Source organism: Elgaria multicarinata, chromosome 7, assembly GCF_023053635.1.
Source record: "Elgaria multicarinata webbii isolate HBS135686 ecotype San Diego chromosome 7, rElgMul1.1.pri, whole genome shotgun sequence".
Lineage (NCBI taxonomy): Eukaryota > Metazoa > Chordata > Lepidosauria > Squamata > Anguidae > Elgaria > Elgaria multicarinata.
Genome location: NC_086177.1, coordinates 105,679,871 through 105,703,549, shown reverse-complemented (window position 1 = coordinate 105,703,549; position 23,679 = coordinate 105,679,871). Strand labels below are relative to the sequence as shown.

Below are 23,679 nucleotides of genomic sequence, written 5' to 3'. Positions count from 1 at the left end.
TTAAAGATACAGGAGCCCTGTCTTCCTTTTCATTTGGTCACCCTAATTTAACTCCAAGGACCCCACTAATGTTGGGTGGTTTTATTACCTTTTCTTTTATAATGTAATACACTTTTTCCTTCTTTATGTTTATGGTATGGGGTGTGTGTCTCTGAATATTTATTTATTGCATTTTATATTCCACCCTTTTTCCTCCAAGGAATCCAAGGTGGTGTACATAATCCTCCTCCACTCCATTTTATAGTCACGAAAACAACCCTGTGAGGTGGGTTGGGCTGAAAATCTGTGACTGGTCCAAAGTCACCCAGTCAGTTTCCATGGCTGGGTGGAGACTAGAAGCCAGATCAAACTTGACATGGCTTAGGGCCTCAGTATATCTTAATCCAGCCCTGGAGAGAGCTCACCATCTGTATTTAAAATGTTGGTCTCTCTCTCTCTCTCTCTCTCTCTCTCTCTCTCTCTCTCTCTCTCTCTCTCTCTCTCTCTCTCAGGTTTGGATGAGTTACAGGCTAGGGGAGATACACCCAAAAAACTACTGCATAAATCCAATCCTACCTCATGCATAATGAGGTGCGTAATAAACCTCCCTGGAATATGGTCAATTTGTTTGGGATCAGGGTATTCAGTGACTTATTAAATGGATGGCCCCCCAAATAAATTGGAGCTATATTTAATGAATCATATAAATATTAAGAGTTCCAGTTTCTAACAGGTCTAATTCATATTACATTTTCAATCATTCATGTCTTCCATAGTGCCCATTTATTATAATGTAGCCACACTAATCTCGTATGTAATTAATTTTCCAGTTCCTTTGCTAGATAAAATTAGATTTTTAAAAGAAATATATCTTGGAATTATTGGATCTTTTTCATGAAAAGAGCACTGAATGTCCCTGATTGTGGATGTAGGATTTATACCTCTAAATTTCTTCTGCTAGTTATTATGGTAGGAAGAAAATGATGCCATGGGTGGAGGGACATTGGAGAAATCCACAATGGGACCAGATGAGTTTTGGTTTTATATTTGTTTTTAATTCTACTTTCAAAAACAATGAACCTAAATGGTACAAGAGACGCTTCCCCGGTCTCTATTTGTTCGACTTGACCTGAACCTTCCTCGCTGTCCGGATTGCCATGGCTCTCCGAATATCCAAAAAGGTCATTTTCTTGGTCTCTGGGACAAATTTGAAGATATAAACAAAAACGGCTGCACAGATAGGACAGAAGATTAGGAAGCTGAAGGACCCGATACGTGTCTAAAGATGAAAAGAGAAGCATTTGCAGGGAAGGTGAGGATGAAGAGACATAAAAGGGACAGGCATGAGCACAATGTGGAAACTTATTTCTTATCATGCACAAACCCCTCTGAACTTCTCCCCCCAAGGTGCACAAGGCAATAATAATAATAATAATAATAATAATAATAATAATAATAATGGGCATGACTAGATGGGGCGATATCCCAGGGATCGCCCAGGGATCATCCCTGGGTTTCCACATGACACACAGGGGATCCCTTTAATCACGTTTTTTCCTGTGGTCCCAAGCTGATCCCAAGATCATGTGGCCAGGGATCCCATATTCATCCCGGCTCCTCGCGAGTAGTGGTGGGGTGGGGGGAGAGGGAGTTTAAAAAATGTTTAAAAAACAAAAAACAAAAAACAACCCTTACATTTTGAGCAGGAGTGATCCTGTGCTCTTTTCCAATTAAAACAAAAAACAAAATGGCAGACGTGACTTCCTCTTCATCCCGGGATGTCACATGCCATGCCACTGCATGTAGACGGGGGGGGGGGAATCCCGCAATCATCGTATCGTGGGATCCTCCCCCCTCCTTCCCTCTACACTGGTATGGTGTAGACATGCCCTATGTCTAACATCCTGGAATACTGCCAATCAGCACACAACTGCTAGAATATTAAATAATATCAACTAATACCCTAAACAAGTTGTTTATGATAGTTTACATAAACTGAATGATAAATGAATAGTGTTTTCTGGCTGAGGATCCAAGTCAAACCTTTCTTGGAGGACAAAAAAGTCTTTTTGAATCTGAGGAACGTATTCAACAAATCCTCCTCTTTCCCCGCCCGTAAGCGCTGTGATGTTGTTGTGATATTCAGACTCTGATGAAGCATTTGCAAAACAGGTGGAAAAAAAGCCGGAGGCCTGTTATTCAGCTATGCAAACTATTTCTGCTCATTGTCTCAGCTATTAGACAATAGCTAATAGTCTCAGCTATTAGTCTCAGCTATTGCAAACTATTTCTGCTCATTGCTCAGTTATTGTGAACTATTCGGTTATCATTCAGTTTATGTGAACTATTGTAAATAACTTGTTTAGTTTCTTGCAAACTGTTCATGCCCAGTTATTACCCTATTTCTTAGATTCTAAGACACACTTTTCCCCCGATATAAACATCTCTAAAAACGGGGTGCGTCTTAGAATCGCGGGGGTGTCTTCGGGTGGTTTTTGTTGTTGTTGTTGTTGTTACTCAAATTAGTGTGTGTCTTACAATTGATGGCGTCTTACAATCGAAGAAATACGGTATAAACAATTTGTTCAGTTTCTGTAAACTATTATTGCATTTTTACACTTGATACGTGATACACCGCAGTTAATACGTTATGTAAAATGTTTGTTTAGCTCAGTTCCTTTGATATTATTTAATATTATAGCAGTTGTGTGCTGGTTAGCATTATTCCATTTGGGGAATTCCAACTGCTGCCTCCTGTATTGTTTAACACCCTGGAAGCCAGGTTTGAGGGCCAGGGTGGACCACATAAGTAGTTTTGCAGTCTACAACCTGGTCAGCTTCTGGAGGTCATGGCTTGAGGTGGAGGAATGCAGTAAAACAGGTGTAAGCAGAAAGCCAGACTGTTTTGCATTTACACTGGGCTCAACCATTGCAGTGACTTCAAACCATCTGCCAATCTCAAGTGTAGGTGTTACATGCCCCTTCTTCCATCTCATGCTTATATAAGCACCAAAATTGAGAACAGGCAGTCCACTGTAACTCCCAGTCTCAGAACATTGCAGTTCCTGCTTGGAGTCCTTGTCCCCCCATGAGTCAAATAAGCTAATCATACATATGATCATACGAAGCTGCCATATATGAACTTGCCCATCTAGCTACTTTCTGTGGCATTAGATCCCCAAGGTAGTACCTCTCCAATGACTCAGATAAGGCGCTTTCCTTGGCCCAACTGGAGATGGCTAGGATAGGTTCTGGGACCTTCTTCATGCAACATGTGAGCTGTACCAGGGAGCTATGACCTTCCCGTAAGAGTGAGTAGGGATGGCACGCACACCTGATTGGGTTCACGAGGTTGGCCCTTCTTCCAGCCCTTTCCTCCTGCTGTGCTAATGGCAACCGTTAACACAGTGGAAGGAAATGAACACTTTTGGGGGCCTCCACAAAGTACATGACCCCTTCCACAAAGCCCTCATTGGAGCAGCAGGAGGAAAACATGCACTTTCTGGAGGTTCTAGAGAGGGCGCATTTCTGCCTTCCATGCTAATGGTGGCTGCCGGAAAACGTGCATTTCCCCTTGTTCCGTTATTGGTGGCCACCATTAACAGGGAAGGGAGGAAAGGTCAGAAGCCAGGGTGGCTGGCTGCTGAGCCCAACCAATGGTGATGAACTGATCGCTCATAATGACCGAAGCTTCATAGGCAGTTTGTTTGGGAAGAAATTGTGATGTGTGCGGGATTGCTTGGCTTTTCTTATGCAACCGACGCTCCCTACCAAACTGATCTTCAAAATCACACACCTCTAATTGAAGAAATGTCACTCCTGTAAGAAAGTTTAGCAGCCACTGCACAAATCCTGCAATCACAAAAGCTGAGGCTCGGGATGACTGGGAGAATAGCTCTATTGTCAATATTGATGGAATTGGACCTTGAGTGGAGAGAAAGTGTTCGAGACATTGAATGCCATTTTTTTTTCATTGACTGACTCACTATTTTCTCCAATTCATACCTTGGTTATCATCCAAGGAACTTAGTACATCACTTGAACACTTACTTGGTGCTAAGGCGTATCCAGTGAAGTAGATGTCAACAAAAACTGTGCTGAAATAGGTCATCACTGGGAAATCCGCCTGTTGGAGACAGCGATCACATTTCAGTTATGTACTATTGATATTGCCAAGTATCCTTTATCATAATGGTTGACCCATCTTTGCAATGGGCATCACTTATTCCATAGCACATCTGCCCCAAAGAATACAAAAGGTACCATAGGACATCAGTGTTCAGAGGAGGGCAACCAGGATGATCAGTAGTCTGGAAACAAAGCCCTATAAAGAGAGACTGAAAGAACTGGGCATGTTTAGCCTGGAGAAGAGAAGACTGAGGGGAGACATGAGAGCACTCTTCCAATACTTAAAAGGTTGTCACACAGAGGAGGGCCAGGATCTCTTCTCCATCATCCCAAAGTTCAGGACATGGAATAACGGGCTCAAGTTACAGGAAGCCAGATTCTGGATGGACATCAGGAAAAACCTCCTGACTGTTAGAGCAGTACAAAAATAGAACCAGTTACCTAGGGAGGTTGTGGGCTCCTCCACACTAGAGGCCTTCAAGAGGCAGCTGGACAACCAGCTGGATTCCTACATTGAGCAGGGAGTTGGACTCTATGGCCTTATAGGCCCCTTCCAACTGTACTATTCTGTGATTCTATGATCAGGAGATGAGTCCATGTGAAATCTCTACCACTACAGGTATCTCTGGGAAGACCTGCAAATGGCAACGTATTTCAGCTCTACCATCCCTGGTAATCTAGGGCCTAGATGCAGGGCCTTGGCAAAGCTGGTAATAGGCCTGGGCCAGATAGAAAATGTAGGCCCCATTTCAAACTGCTCATTAAGTATTTTTTAATCAGTTCTAAATACATATGAACTAGAACGATTTATATATTAAAAAAAGGTAATGACAAGCACTTTTATTCAAGATGTATATAAGACATCGTTTCCTCACATTCAGAAATGCTTTACGTGCTTTTCTTTGGGTAAATTCATCATCAACAACAGAAAAATCAAGCAACTTTGCCCAGGGGGACTTGGAGTAGCCCCCCCTCAAAATCATAGGCCCATGCCAACTGGCTCTACTGGCCAACCCTTTCTCTGCCCAGCCCTGTTCTCTCATCTATTATTCTGCAGATGTACCACTAAGATGACCACCCATTTCAAAATACATCTGTTCTTAGACATAACACACACACACACACTTATATTCTGCAACCAACTTTCCAGCTGGTGTGTTGCCTTGTTGGATTCAGCACAGCTTGTGCGTAAAGGGGAGAAGTACCAAAGGGTCATCCATTGTGCGATGTTAAACTCTGTATTTTAGCAATGGTTGAAGCTTCTAAATACAAACCTGCAGTCGGAGGGTAATGATTAACAGAAGAGAGGTGATGGTGCAGATCCCAAAGCCAATGAGAAGCAGAGGCCTCCTTCCCACACTATCCATGGTAAATAGCTAGAGAATGTAAAGACAAGGATGTATGAGAGAAAAAGAGGCCATTGTGGACCATGGAAGTGTAGTGGATAAAGCATAGGATTCAGTTCTGGGTTCAAATTAGTGATGCCGGTAAAATTCAGAATTAGGTGGCTCACAAATCAAATCTGGTATGTCTGTAATGCTCACAATGTTCTCCAATGAAGTTTCATTATTCAAATCAAGGTTGATTATGAGCACTTAAATGTCCTGGAAATGCCCATAGGTCATGCCCTGGTGTGGTCAAATGGCTATTCTAGCAAGTCTCTGCTGGACTGAAATACTATCTCTGAAGTAGACAGCCAGTGGCCTCCCAAAATTCTCCACCCTATTGGTGGGAAGAGGAATTGGGGGGAGGGGGATTTCACTGAAATTATCAATGGGGGGAAGGAGGAGAAATTCTCCAACAATTTCTCACAGGTAGGCAAGCATTGTAGAACAGCTTCTTTCTTTTCTTTTTTCCTAGTGGTTTTGGTGTGTGTGTGTATGTGTGTTTTACACTGACACTGCAAGAGGCAACAGCATCCACTGTGTTAGCAGCCTGGCCCCCAAGACGTACTGACTTACATTGATGGGAGTTGTAGTCTAACACCTTTGGAGGGTACCAGGTTGGGGAAGGGCTGCTCTAAACAAATTAACAAAATTTATTTATTTATTTATTTATTTATTTATTTATTTATTTATTTATTTCATTTCTGTACCACCCAATAGCTGAAGCTCTCTGGGCGGTTCACAAAAGCGAAGTAGATGGCCCTAAGTTGTTCGTCATCAGTTTTCCACAACTCCACAGTCACCTCTGCATATCCTATTCTCCATCCTGTCCTCATGGTTTATCTGCTTTGGCAGAATGAGAATTTCACAGGCACTTTCTGCCTCTTTAGAGAGGATGTGGCATTAAGGCTTGTGAGCCTTAACTCCCAATTTCCCTGCTTTTTGGTGCTTGCTTGAAAACTGTAGAGCCTTAACATTGATTTGTAAACTGTAGGTTTTTTGTTTAATGAAGAATTAATAACTTGGGTAGATACTCTGATTCTTGGGCAAAACTATTTTAGGTGCTATTTTCAAAATGGCAGACAATTTTCTTTAGGTCAATAGTTTTTGTCAACCACAGAAGTAACTATCTTATAATTTGTTTGGTATCAAATTATAGGTTTTCTGAGTGAAGGAGTTCAAAGAATGTGTTATTTTAATTGCTGGAGTACTCCTTCCACCATTTTCCAAGATAGTACTGAAATGTCTCATTTTCTTGACAAATCAAACTACAAACTATAGTTCTTTTTGGGTCAAAGTAGTCAACAATGGCATTACTTTTGATGGAAAGGTAGTCCTTCCACCATTTTTAAAAACAACACTCAAACTTCCCCCTTACAATAAGCTATGTAACGTAAATGTGTAGCTTATGTGATCATTTTTGATGATGCATAGTTTAGTAATGGTTTATTGTATTTATTAAGTCCCTGGAGTTTGTGGCTCTTTATTATTATTTATTATTAATTATTTATATAGCACCATCAATGTACATGGTGCTGTACATAGTAAAACAATAAAACAGCAACACCCGGCCACATAGGCTTACATTCTAATAATGTACCTTTCCACCTAGGCTCATACTGTGGTTTTAATTTTTGTGAACCGCCCAGAGAGCTTCGGCTATTGGGCGGTATAAAAATGTAATAAATAAATAAATAAATAAATAAAGCCGGGGGATTTGAAATATTTTCTTTTTTTTTTTCCAAAATCAAAGTTGATTGTACTAGCCAAAGGCCATGACAAATACATCAAAAGAAAATATTTATAAATACACGCAGTAATACTAATACTCCAAACAGTAGACAATTGTACAGATAACTTAGGATTTCACTTAGCAGTCTGAATCTCCAAGGCAGTTTGTGGCAAAGGGGTTTCTTATATGATTCATGGATCAAACGAAAAGAGACATATGGAAGAAGGTGACACTTAGTTAACAGTAAAGAAAAAAATGTGACTAGGGAGTGGTGTCCTACAGCACCATGTACATTGATGGTGCTATATAAATAAATAATAATAATAATAATAATCTCCAAACAGAAGCAGTTTTCCCCCCCTAACCACAACATGCATCCCTTCCAGCCAGCATGAGAACATAAGAACATCAGAAGAGCCCTGCTGGATCAGAGCAAGGGTCCATCTAGTCCAGCACTCTGTTCACACAGTGGCCAACCAGCCATCGGCCAGGGATGAACAAGCAGGACTTGGTGCCACAGCACCCTCCCAACCATGTCCCCCAGCAACTAGTGCACACAGGCTTATTGCCTCGAATACTGGAAAAAGCACACAACCATCAGGGCTAGTAGCCATGGATAGCCTTTGCCTCCAGGAATTCATCCAACCCCCCTTTGAGGGCATCCAGATTGGTGGCCATCACTACATCTTGTGGTAGTGAGTTCCATAATTTCCACAGTAGGATCCACAATCCCCAATATATGTGGGGCACCAGGTTGGGGAAGTCTACATTTCCAAAGAATACTCAAGAGAACTCTTCTAAAACCACAATCACCAGGTTGTTTTGAGGGATGCTGTGGCAGGGAAATTGGCATAAAATAGATAATATTGTTTTCAGTAAAGACCAGTCCTTCAGAGAGGGGAAAAAAAAAGCTTCATGATTTAGAGGGTGAGATAAACTGAGGTGGATGAGGCTTACCGCTAATACAACTGTGGCGATGATGAGCAAGGTTGTGCCTATACTAATGTAACGGATTTTGTCCACTTCGACCTTCATGGTCATGAGGATTCTCTCTGTATAGTAGTATGCCTGTAATAAAGTATGGTTTTATGCCTGTAATCAAACCAGAACAATCAAAGGTCTTGGAAAGAGCTACTGGTTTGAGGAACTAAGGAATACTGCACCACCAGACTTTGGATATCAGCTGCCATTAATCTAGAACACTTTGTCATCCTAGAGAATGAAGCTGTTCAATTAGCTTCTTCCTCTCCAATTTTCCAGATCCAGACTTTTTGAGTACCAAGATCTGTGCTTTAGAGATGCCATTTGACTTTACTTGATCTCACCTTACCCATCCACCCAAGCTGGGCTTCATTTCAGTGACTCAACTGGTTAGAGAATTTGGGGACAGGAGCAAATGAGGCTTCCAGCCATTTTTAAACGCTAGAGAGATAATGGCTCAGATCGGACAACACGTTAGTCAATGCTGGTTTTAGAACTCCACGGTGGAATTGTTATACCACCATTGAGAAATGTGTTTTCCAGCAGGAAAACTTCATGCAATGGTGGAGTTTTTTGGGGGGAAACACTCCAAGCAGAATATCCACACAGAGCTGAGCAGAGTTCCTGCAGAACTGCTGTGTTGCAAGTTGTGTGGAGGGCTACGTGGAGTTTTCCATTGTGTTGAGCTGACTTTTCCCATTGGCTACAGAGTTTCCTGACAAGAGCAGCAAAAGAAGTGAGTGCCACTCTAGGAGAGCCACTGGGATGTTTTTTTTGGGGGGGGGGGCGTTGCAGCAATGGCTGATGGGATACCATCAGGAGGACCAAGGAGCAGAGATGGCAGAGGAACAGTCAATGAAACATCGTGATGGATTTTACTCAACTCCACGGTAGCCCACAGAACATAACGGTGGAGTTAGGACATGTTGTATGGGGAGTACTCCCTAAAAACTCAACCGTTGAGTGAAGTTTTCACACTGTGTTGACTAATGTATTGTCTGAACTGAGCCAACATTATTCATTGGGCTTGTTCAGACAAAACCCCAGCTTTGGTTAGGCTGCTAAACCTTTTGCAGCAAATGGTTAGTGAGCATGTTTAAACTGTGGTTATATAACCACCATGGTTAAGAATGTTTCACACAACACGCTAAACCATGGTTCACATGACACGCTAAGCCATATTGTTGAGCTCAAAAGGCTTAACCACCATGGTTTAGCATGTCACCTAAACAGGGTCAGTGTAGACCTTGCTTCCCCCACCAGGTGTCCCGCAGATGGTTTGCACATCAACTCCCATTAGTCCCGGACAGTGTAACCACTGGTCAGGAATTCTGAAAGTTGAAGTCCAAAACTTCTGGAGAGCAACAAGTTGCGGAAGGCTGTGCTAGAACATTAGAGTTAGGCCTGGATTGAAAGCTTAGCTGGGATGGGACTGCTTCTGATGTCACCCACTTTATGTCTGCCTCAAAGCAGTTGGACGGACAATTGCCATCGCACAATTCTTTCTCTTCCTCATACTCATATACCATGCTCTGCTAGCTTGGAAGGCCAAGGAAATCCTCTTTAGCCATTGTCCCCTTGATTCATACTATAAACCTGCATTGGTTAGACATGGGGCCTAATCTACACCAAGCAGGGTATTGCACTATGAAAGCGATATGAAAGTGGTATATAAAAGGCAGGAGCCACACCAAGCAGGATACAGCGGTATGAAAGCGGTATATGGCATGTGTCAATGGGCCCCAACAGTTGTCAGTGCACTTCAATACTGCTATAAAGCAGTAGTGTGGTTCCTGCCTCTTATATAAACCCACTTCCTAAGAACAGGGAGGAGACACCGAAAGGTGTTCAAGCTCATTTTTCCACCTCAATGCTCATCTCCTCTTGGCCTCATTCCCAAAGCAAGCATTTCTCTCTTTCCCCCTCCTTATGCAAATATTGGTGAATGGGCATTTTGTGGACCAAGGCAGGTGTGCATGGGCACAGAACTATTTGTGGGCTCTGAATTAACCCCCATTCCCACCAGCAGCTCCCCCATCCATGTAAAAATAAGTAAATAACCCTTTGTTTTCCCTTGCTTAACATCCCAATAATTTAGAATATTTTTGTTTTCCTTACTGCATTGGCCCCAATGAGCTGCTGACCAGTCATCAAGACGATGACCATGATGACGTTCCCCCTTAAGCTTTGGTTCGAGAGAAGTTTGAGGGAATTCATCTGCTTTTCTGACTTCTCGGAGATGTCCTCTTGACGGAGCTCTTCCATCTCAGATTCCACATTATCCCTTCCTCTCAGTAACTGCAAGACTGAAGGGGAGAAGAGGCAGGAAGGGTGTCAATTGGGTTGGGGTGCATAGAGAAGCCGGGTAGACACTTACATAACCTGCATACAGTGGTGTAATCAGGAGGGCAGGACTTTGGAGACTTAACTCATACTGACTATGGCTTCCAGGCAAAGGGTGTATGTACTTTAGGGGCAGTGCACCTTTTTCTGGACTTCACAAGCAACCTACACTTCCAGGAACATAGAAGCCACTCAATAGTAGGGTGACCCTATGAAAAGGAGGACAGGGCTCCTGTATCTTTTACAGTTGCATAGAAATGGGGATTTCTGCAGGTGTCATTTGTTTGCATGCAGCACCTGTTGAAATGCCCTCCTCATCAACACAGTTAAAAGCTGCAGCAGCCCTGCCATCTTGACCAGATACAAAAGAGGGCAGGGTTCCTGGAGCTTTTCCTATTGTGATGAAGAGGGCATTTCACCAGGTGCTGCATGCATACAAATGGCATGCATGGCATGATTGCCATTCTTCTATTGCTCCCATCCCATACTGTTCTCTTGTTACCCTTTACAATTGTGTCTTCAATTTGTCTCTAACCCCACACAGTCAAAAAATAAATAGATGTTTTAATTTCCATGTGGCAGGGGATCTATCTGTCTGTCTGTCTGTCTGTCTGTCTGTCTCTCTCTCTCTCTCTCTCTGTGCACATGTGTGTATGGGGAGGGTTTACATAAAAGGCCCTGCCTCCAAACCAACACCTTTCAATTCTAGCACAACTCTGTGGAGTTCCTTGGCCTCTACCCTACTCCCATAGAAGAGCAATGCCCTAGATTTCCTTTGGGAAAGACAATAAGTGTTAGAGCAGTGTAGTGTCCAGAGAAGAACAACCAGGATGATGAACACTCAGGAAACCAAGTCCTATGAGAATCAGTTGAGAGACTTGTGTATGTTTTTCATGGAGAAGATTCAGACTAAGGGGAGATGTGATGATGGTCTTCAAATATCTGCTATCATAGATGAAGCAAACATTTGAAGAGGGCAGGACTACAACTAAGCAGATTCCAGCTAAACGTTAGGAGATACTTCCTAGCAGTGGTGACAGTGGAATACACTGTCCCAACGGGTGGTGGGTTCTCCTCCACAGGAGGAAATTTGAGTAGAGGCTGGGTGGCCATCTATCAAGGATGCTGAAGCTGCAACCTGCATTGTGGGACATGCACTGAGTAGGAGGGGCTGGATTAAACTCTCTCTACAATCCCTTCCAAGTCTATGATTATATAAGCAACGTTGAGCATGTGGTTGGTTGTTTAGTTAATTAATTAATTAATTAATTAAAATGTGCTTGGGGCTCTTTAAAAGAAATACAGAACCACTACCACCACAGCATCAGCAGCTACAATAAGAACAAGAACTACAAGAACAACAAGAACAGCTCTATTGTGGCGAACGGACAGTACAATGGAGCAAGCATGGGGCGTTACCTTTACCTGCATCCATCTCTCTCCCTCTTTCTCCTAAAATCCTGTCCACTCTCAATGCTCCTTTTTTAAACCCTTCTACATGCCTACAATATATATTGATGACCCTAATGAACATGGTTGCAAAGTTTACATGTACATTTGTATAGATACAAAATTGCATTTATGCCCTTATATTGATAGTACTATTGGGATAATGGTAAAGGTGAAATGGTGAGATCTTGGTGGATGAAGTTTCTTCAGCCAGATCTATGTATGGTGCTCACACCTAGAGAGCACGGTTTAGAGCTATTGTACCTTTTCTTGCATTCTCTTCATCTCTCTTCTGAATCATTAGATACCTAGGACTTTCAGGATAGAAGGGCACTAGGAATATCTGAATCGCTGGTACAACCGCGATGACGCCCATAATTATTCCCCAACCTGTGCAAGACGATAACAATGATAATAAAAGTACAATAGGGAACCTGCGTTGATGAATCTGATCTGCTGCAAGCCAAAGGATGCACTTTTCCAAAATTACCTTTTTTGGTCCCCAAGATTTCACGTAGTGCTAGTATCTGAGCCAGCAGGACACCAATGCTTAGAAAGAAGTGAAATATCATGACAATGCTTCCTCTCAGCCTTCTAGGAGAGATTTCACCAAGGTATATGGGGACAGCACCGGCGAGTATGCCTAGTTAGAAGATACGTTAACTGATCATGTACAGCAAGCATGTGACAAGACGTGCAGAAACATATGAATGTCTTCATAGAGTGAAATATATTCCAGTAGGTAAATGCTCATCATCACCCTTAGAGGTTTCCTGTGGAGTTCTGAAAAATGCCCTCTCCTTCCCAAGGTGCATGGGACGCCACTATCTGAAATTATATGGAGGTATGGCATTTGAAACCAGAGGTACAGTGATATTGCCCAGGTAGACTTCTAAACCAAATCAGGTCAGTCTCTCAAGACTGGAATTGCCTTCCCCTGGAGACTCACCAAAGCCCAGAGATTGTACATCTTCTGTCAGTCTGGTAGCTAGAGAGAGGGTAGCATTTTAGTGCACTGTAACTCCACCCCAATTCATTGGGATGGCAAAGATTTTATGACAAATTAATGAATAAAACACCAAACTAATTTCTGTGAACAGGAGCCCTTTTTCAATGCATGTATTTAATTTGCCATTTTTACAACAATACATTATCCAAGTCAATACTCCACAGAATGGTAATGCCAGTCCTACCTGACACTCCGTTCCTATTCTAGGAAAGACAATCTGAGTGACCATTTTGGAACCCGGCTATATGGACCCAAGTAGTGAAATGTGATGTGTGAAAATCAGAGGCATCATCTCTGCTTTGTGTGGTATTTTGCCGCAAGAGTTCCCACCATTGAAGAGCCAAACCGCTACTCAGATAAGAACATGGCCGGCCTTTTCAATACTGTGATCTGCAAAGCATCAAACGATAGCTGTGCTCATGTCTCTCCTCTGTGCGTGTGCATCTTGCTTCTTTTCAGTGTCCGTGATCATTTCCACCAAAGGGCATGAATTCCAGGCAAATTTCAGATGGGGAACTTCTTTCTTTAATAACAATAATAATAATTAACATATTAAATCTATTATCCTGACTTACCTATGCATATTCCGGTGTACAAGCGTGTGAACATGATGAACTCATAGGTTTGTATCACATTGGAAGCACTCATGGAGACAGCGGAGGCAACAGACAAAATATTAGTTATCATCAGAGTGCATTTCCTGAAAAAAACCGTGAAAGAAGACAGTAGAGTGGGGAGATGCTAATAAATATATAGTACTATCAAAAGAGAGTGCAAGGGAGAGAGATCTATGGAATCTCAAATACAGTCCTCATTCCTCCCACTCCCCCAGATAATTTGTTCTGGTTTTGGAAGATACGGGAAAGGAAAAAGGACATCCCGACTCCCAAGCCCTAACTTATGAATTTATTTACTGCACTGTAGAATCAAAGAATCATAGAATAGCAGAGTTGGAAGGGGCCTACAAGGCCATCGAGTCCAACCCCCTGCTCAATGCAGGAATCCACCCTAAAGCATCCCTAACAGATGGTAGTCCAGCTGCCTCTTGAATGCCTCTAGTGTGGGAGAGCCCAAAACCTCCCTAGGTAACTAATTCCACCATCACACTGCTCTAACAGTTAGGAAGTTTTTCCTGATGTCCAGCCGGAATCTGGCTTCCTTTAACTTGAGCCCGTTATTCCGTGTCCTGCACTCTGGGAGGATCGAGAAGAGATCCTGGCCCTCCTCTGTGTGACAACCTTTTAAGTATTTGAAGAGTGCTATCCTGTCTCCCCTCAATCTTCTCTTCTCCAGGCTAAACATGCCCAGTTCTTTCAGTCTGGGGCTTTATCCTGGGGCGAAAACATCCCTCCCTTGCCCTGAGATATAGCCCCCCCTTTGGGCCCGCTTTTTTATTCCGTGTCCTGCACTCCGTGTCCTCCACTTCCGTGTCCTGCACTTTATCTCCTGCACTTTTAAACCATCCAAACATGGACATTCACTAGCCAGTGAACAATACCATACTCAGACCTAATTTCATTTCTGAGAGGTCAGCAGACATTGACCACACATTATCGCGAGGACTAGGGAGTTGATTTTTGAAGCTGTGGATGCTGAGTAGGGCTGTGCTCCGCTTTGGTTCGGAGAAGCGACATCGGAGCGCCCTGATTTGCCTCCAGTAAAGGCGGAGGCGAAGCGAGTCGATGGCAGCAGAGCAACACGGGGAAGGTCACTGATTTGTGGAGCGCTCCGCTTGTTTTCAGGACTCCGCCTGTTATTTTGGTTTTTTTCCCCATAGGGTTGCATTGGCCGAAAATACGACTATAACTTTTTTTTAAAAAAAAAAAGCTAGGTCCCTGAAATTTACTGTGTGTAGACATTGATGATTGGGGGTCATTTGTGGTGATTTTCAGAAGTTTTCGTTGTGTGGTTTGCTTGCTATAATTTTTATAGAATGGCTAAAATGGGAGGGGAAAAGCACTTTTTTTCCACCTTGATGATTGACAGATTCAATGCCCATTCATGATAAGTGATCACCTGATGTGAAGCATCCTCCAATCCCAATGTTGGAGAGGTGGAATAAGCAAAATGGGATACTTAGTAACTTAGGATACTAGTAACTTTGATTTCTTTGTCTTTGGATCAGACTTTTTTTCAGTGTTTTTGAAGCAGTAGCCCAGTAAACTCTCACACACAACCTTAAATCATATACTAAGTAAAATAACAGATAGCCAGTGCACCACTGCAACGTACCCACCATAACTTTGGGAAACAACTGAATAGATGTGGTGCAAGGGGATGATATCCATACAGCATGTGGACGTGCCCAGTGCACACTGCCCTGCCTTGTGGGGTCATCAGAATACTTCAAAGGTTAGCCATTGGAGAAGCCAATGACATGCACGAGTTGAAGTGTGATGTCACTTCTCAAAGGTACATGCCTAGACAGGACCGGTCAAATGACTGGAATCCCCTGTCCCTCTGGGCACATCCACTTTCCCCTTACTGGTAATAAAGTCAGACAAAGCCTTTTTTTAAAAAAATAATAATAATCTTTTTGTTATGATTATTCCTAGATTCAGAAACACTGCTGCTTTTAAAACTCCACCCCTCCTGTATTTATTTATTTATTTATTTATTTATTTAATTTATATACCACCCCATAGCCCAAGCTCTCTTGGCTTTCCCTCTTCAGTGAAGTCAGGCAGGCTTTCATTGTGGTTCAAGTTCTTATTGTCATTGTGGTTATTATTAATATTAGTACTGCTATTATTAATGTTATTAATTATTGTTTACTAATGGCTGTGTGATCACAGTGCAGTCAATCAACTCTGAAGCAAGGAAGACAAAGGTTTACTCTTATCCTCCTAGCCCCCTATTAGTTATGGGATGCAAAAGGCATCTCTCTGTGCTGTTCCCGCCTCACAGGGCTGGTTTGCATTACTGGCTTTGAATGGCCTGGAAAGTGGAAACAATCCTTGGCTCACTTACTTGTGCCCCCAGAAATGTCTGCTGCATGCCCGCCTTCCCGCCTCTGCCTGGGTGCTGTCGTTGTGCGTTATTGGGATCTGCTGGGACTTACTTGCCCATAGATCTATGGCATAGTCATACACCGTGTGTGTGTGTGTAGCACCTTTCTGCCTGCCTCTCTGCCCTCCTGTTGCCTGGGATGGCCATGAATAAGGATCTATTTAGAAACCCATATAGCTGTCTGCAGCTTACAAAATCCCTGAGATAGATGCACTTCGGAAAACGGGGTGGGGGAATAATTTTAAATATTCCTCAAAAAACATCAGGGAATGCTCGGATTTTCTTCAGACTTGGCATGAATGTGAATCTATGTGGAAGCTGGGACGGTGCCCATTTTCAAGCTTGTATCTGGAAAAATGATGGAGATATTTGCATTTCTGAAAATGGGGTGGGGGATCTTTACATATTTGCCAACAATCACTGGATGCTTGGATTTACTTCAAACTGGGCATGAATGTGGATACGTGGATAAGCTCTCATGGTGCTGATTTTGAGGTTTCTAACTTTAAAAGTGATGGAGATGTAGAAAGGTTTATTAATTGGGGTTAGGGTTGAGGGTTAAAAAGTTTTTAAAATCGCTAAAAATCAGGGCATGCTCAGATTTGCTTCAACTTGGCCATGAATGTGGATACATGGATAAGCTATCATGGTGCCAATTTTGAGGTTTTTATTATTAAAAGTAAAAAAGTTATAGGCATTTGATTTTCAATACAAGTCTATGGGGGGGAAACACAGAGCTCCGATCTGGATCCGGGGCCCCGCAGCAGAGAGAAGCGGACCATAGGAAGATCAATGCAGGGTGGAGCGGACCCAATCCGGAAGTTGCAGACTGGGATCCAGAGCGGATCGGGGGGCGGAGTCCATGCACAGCCCTAATGCTGAGAACGGAGCCTGGGATTTTCTGCATGCAGCTATATCTTCTGTCATTGGCACTTCCCTGCTGGTCTATTAGAAAAGATGGACTTCCAACTTAGGCCCTTTCTACATCTAAGGATTGTCCCAGGAAAATGGAGGGATCGTCTGTGCCTGCTCCTGGGATCCTCTGTGTGTTATTTTCATGCACAGGGATGATCCTGGGATAATCCCTGGAAAAAAGGCATGTGTAGAAACAGCCTTAGATTATGTGCTAACGAAAGAATCAATTGAAACCAAAACAGGTAGGATTATCATCCAGTTTATCTGGTGTGATGGCATGGGATGCTGCAACCTTGATGAAGCTAAGCAGGTCTAGGCCTGGTCAGTTTCTGGAAGGGCGACTACCAGGGAACCCCATGTCCTGCATTGAGCAGTGGGTTGGACTCGATGGTCTTGTAGGCCCCTTCCAACTCTATGATTCTATGATCTAGTGTTGGGAGGTCACCTCCTGTGAATGAAAATGCATTCGCTGCTAGAGAGCCAACATTTCTAGGACCCTAAGTAGGGGTGGAGTCCTATGCATGTTTAGACAGAAAGAAGTCTTATAGCTCCCAGCATTCCCCAGTCAGCAGAGCTGCTGAAATTCTATTGCTGAAATTCTACAGTGCAAAGGCAAGCGATGCTTCAAACAAAGTTGCACTCCCTGAATCTGCTGGGAGCATGATTTTGCTTGAAATCAAGGTGGCCAAGACAGCCCCCGGTGCAGTCCAGTGGGGGCAATGAGCCCCTTGACCCCCAAAGTTTGCCCACCCCTACTCTAGGACACGTAGTTCTCCATTAATAATCACATTATTGTCTCCATACCTTCCAAGTCTATCCATCAAACAGCCCACTGCAATGGCCCCAAATATGCCCCCGAGTGGGAATAAAGCAATGGTGACACCCATGAAGAACATGTTAGCATTAGGATCATTCAGAGATTCAGCGATGGTCAAGTTATAGAAGTCTTGAACGATCTAGAAGAGAAGCAAACCATGACTGGCATTAGGACATCTCCACACGTTACTCGGGAACAGAAAACAAATGAACAAGCAAAAGACCAAGAGCCAACCTACATCGGTGATTTAGTGTGGAGGGAGAGCACTTTGGGGTTCTTTGTGATACATGACATGATTATCAATCAGTAGTAACCCCTTAGCTTCCCTCCCCAAAAGGTGCATTTTTAAATGCAGCTCCCATGAAGTTCAGTTCCAGCGTATTCCATTCCTCCAAATTGAATCGGGCATGCTGGGAGTGCCATGGGGCATGCCTGTGACTGCTGGGCCCTGGTCAAGGGGTGGGTCAGTCCCCTTTTTCTCTCCATTGTTTTTCCGTTATTACTTTCCTGCAGGTCCCTTCCCCGCCTTTCATTTCTACTTCCCGGAAGTGCAGAAAAACAAAAAACAAACACTCGAACCATACAGTATTAAACATTAAAAGAAAACAGCGGAAGAGTAAAATCGTTGCCTGCGCATGTTCATCGCAAAGCAGAGAGTCTTGGGTGGCTACCAAGAGAGGCAGGAGGGCAAGCGGCTGCCCCTGCTGGCTCCAGAGAGATGGCAGCGGTGGCATGGAGCCCAGCTGCCTCCCGCTATCATTTGGAGGTTCCTTCACCTATAAGTAAAGCACATCTAAACCCATGAACGTGTGATCCCGGTATCACTCGGAGTTTCCTTCATTCATAAGTAAATCACATTTAAAATCCCACTATCATTTGGGGGCTCCTTAATTCATAAGTATCTCCTTTGTTGATAAGGATAAAGTGGACCAAAATGAGACTGTCACTACTTTGGGGCTGATTCTGTCTCTTCAGCTGAGCAGAGGAGCATAGAGCGGGGATGGGTAACCAGCCCCTCATAAGCTCAGCAGCAGCAATGCACTTTATTTATTTGTTTATTGCATTTATATCCCACCTTTTCTCCTCCAAAGAACCCAAGGCGGCATACATAATCCTCCTCCTCTCCATTTTATCCTCACAACAACAACCCTGTGAGGTGGGTTGGGCTGAGAGTCTGTGACTGGCCCAAAGTCACCCAGTGGGCTTCCATGGGTGAGTGGGGTCGAGAACCCAGATCTCCCGACTCCCAACATTTTAGCCACTACACCCCACTGGCTCTGGTGACATTCAGTTCAACTGGCAAACTATTTTAATGTTCACTGTTTAAAACTTTTGTAAAACACCCAGAGAGCTTCGGCTATGGGACAGTATATAAATAATAAACAACAACAACAACAACAACAACAACAACAACAACAACAACTCTGCCCACCTAACTCCAAACTATGGTAGATTCAAGGGTAATTTGACCTGTGAAAGCATGTTTTTAGGTAGTGTATGCTTTGTGGTTCTTGCTTCTTGTGTCGCTGACCGATTCCATGGTAAACTGGATTAAACAGAAAGTGGATTTAATTCCATTTCCATGAAGACTGTCCCCAAGACTATTGCCCAAGGGGACACCTGAAAGGGAGCTGTAGTCAATCCAGGCTGTTCATTGACCGAGATGCAATACCCAAGGACTCAATTCCTATTCGAATACATTCTTGGGACTGGGGGATTCCAATGTTGGTGAGGCTAAAGGGAAGGGACCAAAAATACCTGCCTATTTTAGCTTAAAGTTCTTACTGCTGGTAATTAAACCTTAAGAGAAGCATTTCAAAATTTGAGAATGGTGGGGGGGGGGGACTACACAAAAGCTAAGAAGCCCTCCCCCCAGATATTGACATTAGGAGAAAGGGAACAGGGGAAAGCAGTTTGACCACTTGGAGAAACCTAGTGTCGGCAGGAACGCCGGGACAGATGGAGACAGGACCGGCTTGGGCGGTTGGAATACTGGTGGAGCAAGCTGGGAGTGAGGAACAGGTCTCAAGTGGCAGAGTCCAACAGAAGGCCAGAGGCAGGAGGCAGATCCAGGAAACAGGCACAAGGTCAAACACAGGTTCAGAATCTAAGCAGGGGCCAGAGGCAGTAGAGAAGTCCAGTCAAAAAGCAGGCAAGGTCCAGGCAACGTTCAAGGCAAGAGGCAGAGTCTAGGAGGAACAAAGTCCAAACAAGGGACAGAGGCAAAAGTCGATGGTCAAAGGTGAAGCAAGGTTCAGGCACGTACCAGGTAACAAAAGGGCCAGAGGCAGAGGCGTGGTCAAGATGAGCAAGAGGTCCAGCGAGGTGAGGCAAATCTGTGGTAGCAAATGGTCAGGAATCGGCTGCAGCTAGCATGAGAGACCGTATTGCTGTGGCAAATGCTGAAGGTGAAATGCAGCTCTTATATAGGCCTTTCCTGGCAGCTTCCAGCTGTTCCGTATGAGCCCACCTGGAAGTGCCTGCTAGTCTGGGACTGAACCCTGCAAGGCTTTACCAGCCAGGGCTCGCATCCTGCGAAACCCTGCAGCTGGTTATACGGAAAGCTGCCGCAAGATGATGCTGCAGGACAGGACAGATCCTGACACCTAGGCCTTAGCTAGATGGGGCGAAATCCCAGGGTGATCCCTGGGATCGTCCCTGTGTGTCTACATGATGCACAGGGGATCCCAGGATCAGGGAGGGATGATCCCTCGCTTGCCCTGGGATGTCGCCCTACCCTTTAGGTCCAGTTTTTCTGCAGTCTCTGCGGAATGTGTGTTCGGGTGCCGCAGTTTGTCCCGGCTCCTCGTGGTTCCTCACAAGGAGCCAGGGCCCGCATACAGGTCTGCACCCATCGGGGGTGGGGTGGGGGGAGTGGGGAATATATATATATATATATATTTAAAAGTACTTATGTTTTGCACACGAGCGCTCGTGCACTCCAGTCTCTTTAAAAAAGTTGGGCACAACGCCTCTCCCTCTGATGTCGTCGCATGTCGCGTGTGAACAGAGGGGGAGATATCACAATAAAAATATCACAGGATCTTCACCCCTCCGTCCCACCAGACCGCTAGGTCTAGCTAAGGCCCTAGAGGGCTGGATTACCCACCCACCCCGATGGACCTGATTTGCCCCCCACCCCATGTCTAAGCTTCTGCATCGCTGCTATATGGTGCATGTGTTGGTTTCATCATTTGGCATGAGAACTAGGCCTCCCTCCCACACAACATGACCATCTGTAAGGTTGGAAACATCTCAAAGATTACCTGGAAACATCAAAGCTTAGACACACTTAGCAAGAAGGACAAAATGTCCCCAGTTAATAGCGAAAAGTGAACCTTATTCAATAACTCCTGATTAAGGAGATCTATTCCACTGCAGGTCTATCTTACCACAGTTGGAGAGTAGACTATCCAGAGATAGTAACCATATTGTATAGACATAGTGCCAGAAGCCACCGAAACACACATAAGGGTCCATGACAGCTCCTAGAGGGGGGGGGGAAAAGCAGATACTGTGATTTGAGCCTTCAGGGTAAAATAGCTAGCCACTGAATATCAGTTCTAGGATGATTTACAAAATCAACAAATATTCAGTGTGGAGAGTTTTCTAAAAACATCTACAAAACTCCAGACAACACATTTCTCAAGAAAATTATATAATCCCGGGCAGCATTTAAATGTTAAATATTTATTTAAATATCACTTTATATTATATTTTATAATATATTATTATTATTATTATTATTATTATTATTATTATTATTATTTATATAGCACCATCAGTGTACATGGTGCTGTACAGAGTAAAACAGTAAATAGCAAGACCCTGCCGCATAGGCTTACATTCTAATAAAATCATAATAAAACAATAAGGAGGGGAAGAGAATGCAAACAGGCACAGGGTAGGGTAAACAGGCACTGGGTAGGGTAAAACTAACAGTATAAAGTCAGAACAAAATCAAATTTTAAAAGCTTTAGGAAAAAGAAAAGTTTTTAGTTGAGCTTTAAAAGCTGCGGTTGAACTTGTAGTTCTCAAATGTTCTGGAAGAGCGTTCCAGGCTTATTATTATTATTATTATTATTATTATTATTATTATTATTATTATTATTATATTTCTTTATTTGTATCCCGCCTTTTGCCCAATACTGGGCCTCAAGGCGGTATTACAAAGTTTAAAACATACATTTTAAAACATAGGAAAAGAAATACACAACAATTTTTTAAGTCATTAACATAGATGGAGGACCAAAATACTCTCCCATATATCAGTTAATGATTAACGAATGCAACATATAATTCAGTATAACATTGGTTTAGATACCAGCTCTATGTGCAGCCTGAAAAACAATTAAGCATAAAAAAAAAACCTAACCAAAAATAAAAACAACAGTAGGTTGGACAAGCTCACCGAGGCTTTGGGTTCTAGTACCTTTTCTGTGCTCATGCTTTCTTGTGTTGAGGTATCAGTTCACCTGTGGGGGAATAAGTGAGTGAACTTGAAAATGAGGCTATTCATTTCATCGCCTCCCTTAAGAAGAGATGAATCCATTTGCAGAATCAGACCAGCATCATTTTCCCAAAAGCAACAAACGATCCAGATGCCTCCAGAATGGCCAAAGGAAGCCAAGGAAAGGAATAGATCTCGCTTGTCTCCCAACATCTGGTTTTTAGAGATAGACTACGGCCATAGCTAGACCTAAGGTTTATCCCTGGATCATCCAGGGGTCAAACCTGTTCATCTAGGTGACACACAGGGGATCCAGTGCTCAGGCAGGGGCGAACCCTGGATGATCCCAGGATAAACCTTAGGTCTAGCTGTGGCCTACCTCTGAAAATGGAGGTTCTCCATTTAGCTAGCATGGCAAATACCTGTTGACTCTCCTCCACAAACTCCCCTATGCCTTTATTCAGAATCCGTCTAAGTTCACGGGCATCTCTGCATTTTTTTTTGATAGTGAAAAGCTCAGGGAATGTTTTTAGGCACTGAACGCTGATGATACCTTGAAAATTTCAACAAAGCCAGAAGATAAAGGGAGAATTCCCGTTCCCAGAGGGTAGAGGAAAATGCAGACCAGCCCTATTTCCTTTTGAAAGAAATCCTTCAGAACACTTAATGGCAACGTGGGAGCCAATGGGGAAAGGATGCCGGAAGATTCCGGAAGAAGCTGTTGACAGTTGGGAACCAAGACGATATGCAGAAGCAATCCCAGCTAAGGAAAGAGATTGGTTGAGTGCATTTTCCCACTGTGATTTGATGTGGATTAAAGGTAGAAAGGCATAGTTTCAGACTGCTTTGACGGAATGCACTGTTGGCCCTGGCAGACCACTTTTTCTCTCACCCTTAACTCCTAAGCAATAATACTAATATCGCCCTACCTTCCAGAGTTAAGATTCCTATATAACACTATTTGAACATTCAGAAGTGCTATAAGCAATGCTGCAGCTTGCACACCCCCACCATTCCTCACATCACATATCATTTGATCCTGAATCTCTCCAGTCACTCTAACCACTGTACTCTAACCACTACACACCACTGCATCCCCATCAATGCATCATCACTGGCTAATGGGGACAACTTTCTTCCATACAGTGGTCTAATCTTTTTTTTTCTTTTTAAAGCCACCTTCCTAATGACTAGATCAGCACTGAATTGCATTTTTTTTCAATTTCTCACACATAATTGCAGTTGTGTGTGTGCCCTGCCTTTGATTACTCATTGGTCATGTACTTTGTGCCTGCTCAGAGGACTTATGCTCCTTTACATAATAGCTCCTTTTCATGGCTGACAGGGGATTTGAACCAAGAACCTCATAATTCTCACCCATTCCCCAATATACTATACCAAGACACACCTGTGGCACAGCTTAAAACATAAAAACATAAGAAGAGCCCTGCTGGATCAAACCGAGGGTCCATCTAGTCCAGC

At 43.4% G+C, this 23,679-nt stretch overlaps 1 protein-coding gene across 1 annotated transcript; it reads right to left on the bottom strand.

Annotated features, from left to right (window-relative positions):
* Positions 1 to 1,090: 1,090 nt before the first annotated feature.
* LOC134401977 (solute carrier family 2, facilitated glucose transporter member 5-like) lies at positions 1,091 to 22,194 on the bottom strand. Its single transcript, XM_063131339.1, has 12 exons — positions 22,159 to 22,194; positions 21,140 to 21,235; positions 17,735 to 17,886; positions 13,582 to 13,706; positions 12,488 to 12,640; positions 12,262 to 12,387; positions 10,324 to 10,511; positions 8,182 to 8,292; positions 5,382 to 5,483; positions 4,030 to 4,105; positions 3,776 to 3,903; positions 1,091 to 1,258 (listed from the first exon to the last, which is right to left on the bottom strand). The coding sequence occupies exons 1-12, from the start codon at positions 22,192 to 22,194 to the stop codon at positions 1,091 to 1,093; spliced, it is 1,461 nt and encodes a 486-aa protein (XP_062987409.1).
* Positions 22,195 to 23,679: the final 1,485 nt, after the last annotated feature.